At 55.3% G+C, this 8,213-nt stretch overlaps 1 protein-coding gene across 1 annotated transcript; it reads right to left on the bottom strand.

Moving 5' to 3' along the window:
- Positions 1–792: 792 nt before the first annotated feature.
- On the bottom strand, positions 793–5,577 carry NPAS4 (neuronal PAS domain protein 4). Its single transcript, XM_047070044.1, has 8 exons — positions 5,403–5,577; positions 4,530–4,681; positions 4,242–4,344; positions 3,861–4,122; positions 3,570–3,679; positions 3,087–3,222; positions 1,531–2,966; positions 793–821 (listed from the first exon to the last, which is right to left on the bottom strand). The coding sequence occupies exons 1-8, from the start codon at positions 5,575–5,577 to the stop codon at positions 793–795; spliced, it is 2,403 nt and encodes an 800-aa protein (XP_046926000.1).
- Positions 5,578–8,213: the final 2,636 nt, after the last annotated feature.

Raw genomic sequence — 8,213 nt, 5'->3', positions numbered from 1 at the left:
CCGGGCTCCCAACCTTCTCAGATCCCCACCCTTCCCTTTCCACAACAGTACATGACACCAGCAGTACCAAAAAGGCAAACTGGACTTTATTATAAAGTTGGCTACAAAGTCACCGCAGCACCACGAAGTGGCCACCTGGGCAGGCCCAGGCAGTCTGGCAGCCGGGTGAGTCCCGCACCAGGTACACGCACTCGTGCAAGCACACGTGTGACAGCGGCAGGTCTGCCTTCCTCCATCGGAAAGGAACGTAGCGTCTCTTCGCGCCCCCCACCCCAGGCGCGGGGCGCAAAAGTCACAAGAAGGGCCGCCAGGGCGGCAGAGTCCATCGGAATTGAAATCCCGTTACTGGTGTGTAGAGAATTCTACGTGGGTGTCAAGAGCCCCTCGGGGCACAGGCTGGCCCAGGTGGGCGCTGCCTTTCCCCCACCAAGGCCCAGGGGTGGCTTGGCCCCCAGGAGTGGAGAACTGGCCCAGGCCCATGGGGTAGTGCGGGGAGTGGGGAAGTGAGACTCCCCCATTCTCCGCTTGAAAATCCCATTCAAGGAAACTCACTACGAGTGAATACAGATTGAAATGGAAACTGAGATTGCTTGAAGTCTCTAAATTTTAAAAAGAAGCTCCCCTCCCCTGCCCTCCCACCTCCCCCCCCCCAAAATCCTGCAGGGCCTAGGGAATCACATATATCCCCCTCTGGCCCCCAGAATCCCCCCAACTGTCCCGGGGGGGGTGGAGAGCGGCTCCACGTCTTGATGACAATATGCCATACTTGACGACGTTAAGTCACAGACTTATTCAAAACGTTGGTTCCCCTCCACTTCCATCTGCAGAGAGAGAGAGAGAGAGAGAGAGAGAGAGAGATGACATTCAGTAAATCCATTAGGAAAGATAGATTGAAGATGTGGTGTACTGTTGACACATAGTATGGGCTTCAAATATGTTGGTCCAGTGACAGTGATCACCAGAGGCTCGGCAAGATAAGGGAGCAATTTGGGAGGATGGAATGAAGCTACAACTGTAGTTTTGGAAAGGATGGAGCCATGAGCAAGGAGCCCCCAATGGGCCAGGGGCTAATTTTCACTTTCTGCCTTTCCCAAACTTCTACAAACTCTTGCTCTGTATTCTCTTTAAGGAGTAAGAATACTGAGATAGAACTCTAATCCCTCATCCATCAATTTGTTATGTGACCTTAGGCAAGTTTCTTTAACTCTGGGACCTTGGTTTTCTTCATCTGTAATATGGGTGGTGATAGCTGATCTAGGTCCCTCACAGAATTAAGAAGCACAAGCCATTACCAAGGATTCTCTTGCGTTTATACTGCATCCCTGACCCCTGCCCTCTAGGCCCACTTGCCCAGAATAACTATGCTAAGTTTTTCACTAGTTCGTATCCTCACTGCTACCCTGGGCAGCAGGTGTTGTTATCCTATTAATAAACTTCAGACACAGAAAGGGGAGTTTACTCATCTAATTCCACCAGCATCTCATTGGCAGAACAGGGACTTGAGTTTCTCAACATTTTGGTTAGACTTACCTTCATGGAAGCTGTCTTGAACTTGGCTCTGGAGTTGATGCAACTCATCAGTAAACCCATCGTAGGGGAATGCTGAGACACCTGTCTCAAAGGCGGTTTCATATGTGGCCAGGTCCTCCAGGAAGCTGTGGTCTTCTGGGGACAGGTTGTTGCAAGGCGATGAGGCCCCTCCTGGGACCGCTGCCTCAGGATCCCCTGAACTCCATTCCCCATTGGGGTCTGGGGTAGAGAGATCCATGAATATGTCTTCCACGGGCGTCTCTTCCAGGAATATGTTATCAGGGTCAGCCAGGAAATCCAGCTCCTGGCATTTCCAGGGTTTCAGGTCCAGGCTGAGCACAGGGGGACCAGCCCCCGGCAGGGACAGGTTGGAGTCTAGGGGCTCCAGACCTCCAAGTGGCTCTAGCCCGCCCGTGCCAGCCTCAGCTGAGAAGGGCCTGTCCATGCCCTGAGCCAACTGGCTGATCTGCTGGATGAGGCGGTCTATCTCATTCTGCTCCTTCTCAGAGTAGTGGAAGAAACTCTGCTTGACTGGAGAGGCCTCAGGTGTAAGCAGGCCTTCGGGTACCAGAGGGACATCCACAGAGAGGGGGCCCCGCAGCTGGGCTAGGGCCAGGAGCGTGCAGTCCCCATTACCAGGGCTGCTAGGACTTGGGGGCAACTTCTCATAGAGAAAACTGCATCCCTCCTGGGTGAAGTAAGTCTTGGTGGGATTGGGGCTCAGTTGCTCTGGGAAGGTTTGGCTGGGGCTGTTGAGGTGTGCTTGGAATGCTGTGCTGGGAGGAGTCAGTTGTTCATGGGCAGGACTGCCCAGAGGCTCTGGGAAGGTGGCAGTGCTGGGAAGCAGCTGGTCTGGGAAGGCAGAGGTGCAGGGAGTCAATTGATCTTCATAGCTTCTGGCTGAGCTTTCGGTCATCTGGCCTTGAAGTGGGCTCATCAGTGGATCTGGGAAGGTTGCACTGCTTGGAGTCAGTTGATCAGAAAAGGTGGCAGTGCTTGGAGTCAGCTGTTCTTGGAGAGAGCTGGATGGAGTGGACAAGTGGGTCTGGAAGGGCTCATGGAGGCTGAAGAGGAAAGCACAGCCTCCTGGCTGGTGGGGTGTGTAGGGTGGAGTGCACACAAGATCCTTGCTCAGGTCTGCTTGAAGAGAAGGCTCAGGGCCAGACGGGAATGCCAGGTAACTAAAGCCCAACTCTTTTTGGGATTGAGGAAGCTCTTCTGATGTTGAGGCAGCACCCAGGTCTGGAGCACTAGGGAAGTTGGTGCTTCTGGGAGCTCCCAAGGCTGGGGGGAAGAGTGGGTTGGGGCTGGAACACTGCTCTTGAGAGAGGATGTTCTCTGGGAATGAGGGCAGCATGGCTGGGGTGCCCAGAACATAGGCTGCCTGGCTGTTTTCAGAGTTCAGCTGCTGGCGGAGGCTCCAGGCTTCTGTGTCACTGGAGAGGAGAGAAGAGGCAGACGGTAAGGGTCTGGTGGTCTTTCCCAGAGCAGTTCCTGATTTTTACCTCCTCCATGCCCACCTCAGTTGCCCTCCAAGCCCCTGCCTTGCAGCTCACCTGATTGGGTAGTTATTAGCAGTAATGGGGCCCTCTGGACCTTCTGAGTATAACAGGCAATAAATCCATGCCCAGCCTCCAGGCTTGGCCTGCAGTCTCACCACCATCTCTGCCTGAATATCTCCACTCTCAGCCACTGAAGGAAAAGAAGAGATGCAGAGTTAGGATGTCCATCAGGCGACACCACCTAAACTTCCCTCTTATTGACCTTTCCACTGAATTGGGGTATCCATGACATCTCCATTTCTGACTACCCTCACCTGCACCACTCAGCTCCCCACATTGACCTCACCACTTGGAGTCCCCCGGTCCTGACTCTATTCTCACTTTGACTCCTCACCCTAATGTTCATTCTGTAATATCCAAAAGTTGTTGGCCTCTGTTATCTCCCCAGCATCATTCTTGACCACAGCCCTTCTTGGTTGGGTCTCCCATGACCTTTCCCAGCACCCTGTCTTGTCCCCAGCCTCTCTGGACACTCACACAGGCGGTAGTGTTGAGCAGAAGCGTGGGCCAGGTCCTCGGGGTGCAGCAGTCCATACCATGATTTACAGAGCAGTTCACTGCGCTCAAAGCCCAGGTAGATTAGGACACTGGGAAGGTGGAAAGGGTGTGGTCAGCTTTCTGTTTTCTCTGCTTTATACCCAGGCATCTCACTCCCTCCCAGGTTCTCTGCCCCCTTACACCCCATCCTCCCTGCTCCTGACTCCAGAATCTAGGGTCCCCTCATCTCTGGCTTGCTTTCCTGCTGGAGTCTGAATGCTCTGGACTTACCTCTCAGAGATGTCCAGTAGGGCCAGGTCCTTAGCATGACGGCTCTGGAACATGGCCAGGAAGAGTGAGGCAGGGCCAGGGCCAGGGCCAGGGCGAGGTCTTGGCTCCAGTGGAGCACAGAAAGCCGTGAAAACAGGGTTTCCTGCCCAGTAGGCTCCAGGTGGATGAGCATGGAATCGGCCTCGAATAAGCACCAGTTTGTTGCCTGCACTCTGGCGCCTGAGGGACTTGGAAGTGTTGAAGCGGCAGCGGAAGAGGCGATCTAGGTAAATGAAGAGAAAAGCTGATAAGAGGGTGGATTGTTGAGAGAGATAGCAGGTGGAAAGGAGCAGGGAAGCAGGAAGGAGGTTTGATTGAGAGAGGGAGAAAGGGAGTTCTTACCGGTGTCCAGGGCAGAGGGCAGGGTGAGTTGCTGGCGCACAGTTAGGTGGTCAGCTGGGTCAATGATGTCGTAGATACTGTCACCCTGGGCAACGAGGTCCACCTGGAAAAAGGTGAAGAAGAGATGAAATGACATTTAGTGATGGCAGCAAGAGTGAATCCTTAGCACATAGCATCTGGCAGTGTATAACCTCTCCTGCCTCAGTAATTCTCAGATTCTCAAAAGTGGAAAGCTCATTGTATCCCATACGTGCTCTAGCCCAAGCTAAGAGGACCCTCAGCACTCACCATGGAGTGGCCCAGATGTTCGCTCACACTCTCAGACAGATATAGCAGCTTCCCCTCAGCTGTGAACACAAGTAGAAATCCAGGTAGTGCCGCCACTATGTCTTCAAGCTCTTGAGATGAGAGAAGCCCTGTGGGGCCCGCCAGAGGAGTGCCTGCAGGGTAAGAAGACATGGTGGGTCAGGAGTAAAACTGGGAAGCAAATCATAAGTAAGGAAGGCATGGACTGAGTTTCAGAAAATCCAGAGGAATTTCTCATGAACCTGCCTCTGCACACACCTGTTGACCCGCTACCCACAGCTCTTGCCCAAGGAACCTGTTGCTGGATTTCCCTAGCCATCCAGCCCTTTGACTTCTAAGTCGGAGCTGGGTCTTTGCTGGCCCTGAATTTTCAGACCCTCGGACAGCGCTCAAAAGACAACCGGGAGTTCAGCACCGCGGGCAGCGCCTCTCAACACGGTGACGCGGTCAGCACCGCGGACAGCGCCTCAGAGGCTGCTGAAGAGCCTTTTCAACGTAGAGAACAGTGGCCACGCTTGCCCCGGTTTGGGTGACTCCATCCCTGCAACTTCCCGGGCTTCCCTCCTCGGGTTCCTGGAGTGCCTCTACGCTGTGGGAACTGGGGCCATTCTGTCCCGGCTTTCTTATTCCCATAAATCTGGCAGCAGGGACACTATCCAGGCTCTTACCAGAACTAAGGTGAGGTCTGAACAGAGCTCAGGAGGAAAAGTAGGAAGACCTGAGTTCCCCAAGTCCCGTCTCTCCCCAGCTCGCCGCCACGCTGCCCTAGACATGCATCAGTCCCTGCTGGTTCCCTCAGCTCCACTGTCCCCGGTGCCCGCCAGCTCTGGTCTCTGGCAGCCCCAGTTTGCTCACCTCCAGCGAAGAAGACGCCCTTGCGAGTGTAGATGCAAGCAAGACTCATAATGTGCAGGTAGGAGAGCCGGACCTTGTCCGCTTCAGCTAGAGGCAGGAGCTCCTTGAGGTTCCGGATCTCAGCGTTGATCTGGTCGCGGCGCGCCTTGGAGGCGCCCTTGGTGGAGCGGTACATGACTAGCGGCTGCAGGGCTCCAGCTCCGGTGCTCCGAACACCTGCGTTCCCGTCCCGACGCACCGGTGGCTTCTTCCTCCTTGCTTCCCCGTCTCTCGCTCAGGCTCTCTCTCTCTCTCTCTGTCTCTCCTCTCCTGGGCTCCGCTCGGCTGCGCTGCCCCCCTCGACTGCCTCGTTCCGCCTTATATAGCTCCTGCTAGGCGTGGGGGGCTCGCTTTACAGAAAGGGGGGGGCGGGAAAGCAGGAGGCTGGGCTAAGCAAGCTGCAGCGGGAGCCACTGGCTGGGGAGGGGGGAGCGCTCCTCCTCCCTCCCGGGCTCCCGACGTCATCCCATGACGTAGAATGAGAGCGGGAGGGGGGACGGGGGGAGGGGGAGAACTGAGGCTGCGGAGGGGGCCGCGGCTGGCGGCAGCTGAACCAAGAAACGGGCGCTGCATTAGGCAGGCCTGAAAGAGGGTGCAGGGACCCAGGGGTCCGAATGTGTTCAGCTGAGGGAAGGGACAGGGCAAGGGTTAAGGCGGTCTGAAGCCCCTGGCAGGAGAGTCTGTAGAGAGGAGGGAGGGGTTGGTTCCAACAGGGATTTTTCTAAGGAGATAAGGAAATGGGGGAGGGGGAGGGTAGTCTACAAATTCTTCCTTGCTATTTGCCAGGCAAAGGTCATGTTCACATGGGGAGGAAAAGAAGGACCCTCCTTGGCCTCTGAGGGAGAGGTCGCAGCTGGGGTTTCTCTCTAGGGATTACTCAATCTGGGATTCCCTTAGTCACTTTCAAAGAACAAATCTCCTCCCCCTCCTCCGCCCCCCCCCTCCCCGCTTTCCAAACCCGGGCTTGGCATTTAGCAAGGGGCATTATATGGAAGTCTAAGTCTCTAGGGTGGGGTGGAAGGGGGTTCCTGAGAGAGAAGGACCAGCTGAATTTGGCCTTGGTTCCATTTTCCCACAGCCAAGAATAGGAACACCAACACCAACGCTGGAGTCTGCAGTGATTCTCTGTTCCCCTGTCAACTAATTAACTGCAGCCACTAACGGGGGAAACTGAGGCAGGGTCCCAGGGCACGGTGAGGATCTGGGTCTGCATCTAGATATCCCTTCCCCCACCCCGTTGCCAGCCCCAAAGCGAGCGGTTCCCCCCGCCCGACTGCAAGCCTCGGTCTCCCGGCGGGCCGGGGGCGGGGGCGGGGCCGGGGGAATCCCAGCTCCATATTAGGACAGGAATCCTCCGGCGGCTGCCGCGGCGGCGGCGGGCGGGGCCTGCCTGCCTCCGCACCGCTCCGGAGGGCTCCCCCCGTCTCCGGCGGGGAAGATGAGGAAGCAGCATAGAAAAGAGGGGGCCGTGCTGCACCCGCCGAGATCCCGCATCTGTCAAGGACCCCTTGACTCCGTCAGGCTGTCCTCCGTACCCCCTGCAACCCCCTCCCCATCCTCGGCGCTAAGACTCCTCGTTCTGTGTCCTAACCTTCAGCTCTCCACATCCTCCTTCCACAGCCCCGACTAGTTTCAGATCTCATTGCCTGCTTGGTGGTCTGTCTTGCCTTTGTGCGCCCTCTCCCCCCTCCCCCCACCGCAGAAAAATGTTCCCCTTCTGCTCTCCAGAGACTCTTCCAATCTCCCTCAGTTTTGTGTCCATATCATGTCACCTTTGCCCTCTCTCCTTCCTTCTTTTTTCTCTTTTCAGCACGGATGATTGCTCTCTACAGGGGATGAGGGGTGCCTTTCTTTCCCCCAGCATCACATCTGGACTAGGGGACATTTTATGTGAAATCTTATTTGGTGGAGTAGGGATCTGTGTGAAATCACTTGAGAGGCTGGAAATGAGACCGCTTAAAAATTGCGGGAGAGGGACTGGATTGATTGTAGGAAGTCACATAGGAAGGGTGGGGATAAACATTGACACCAAGAAGCAAAACTTGGGGTCAAAGAACCCCTCATTCCCATGGGAAAGGGTGGTGGCAAGAGTGGCAGAGTGGGTGCAGGAGACAGCCGAGGAGAAGGGTGTCTGGGCATCTGACCCTGACCTCTTGTGCCATTTTCGCAAAGGTTGGGCCATCTCCATCAACTATCCTGTGTTCGGTGGTACAACTGAGATGAAGGGAAGAGGTGGGGGGGGCTGGCTGTCTGCCACTCTCTCTAACCCTATTTATCTGGATTTTAGAGAAATGGTTCCTTCAGGAAGCATATCTCTGTTCCTCTTTCATCTCCATCTGACCCCTGATGTATCCATCCCTCTAGCTTCTGACCTTTGGACCCCTTGACCTCAAGCTCTTGATCTTTGGACTCCATCCTTGTATGAAAATCCAGGGAAGGGGCGCCTGGGTGGCGCAGTCGGCTAAGCGTCCGACTTCAGCCAGGTCACGATCTCGCAGTCCGTGAGTTCGAGCCCCGCGTCGGGCTCTGGGCTGATGGCTCAGAGCCTGGAGCCTGTTTCTGATTCTGTGTCTCCCTCTCTCTCTGCCCCTCCCCCGTTCATGCTCTGTCTCTCTCTGTCCCAAAAATAAATAAACGTTGAAAAAAAAATTTAGAAAATCCAGGGAAGTATTCCTATTTTCTTCACCCACTGATGCTTTAGCCTTGGCTGGGAGACAGACTTAGTGTCCCTCTCTATGATAAGAACTATTTGTTGGTTGGATGCAGCCAGTC

This window comes from Lynx rufus, unplaced genomic scaffold (assembly GCF_022079265.1).
Source record: "Lynx rufus isolate CCGP_SWC_20201006 ecotype Redwood Valley unplaced genomic scaffold, mLynRuf1.p SCAF_9, whole genome shotgun sequence".
Lineage (NCBI taxonomy): Eukaryota > Metazoa > Chordata > Mammalia > Carnivora > Felidae > Lynx > Lynx rufus.
Note: the sequence above shows the minus strand (reverse complement) of the source record. Positions and strands in the feature narration are given on the sequence as shown.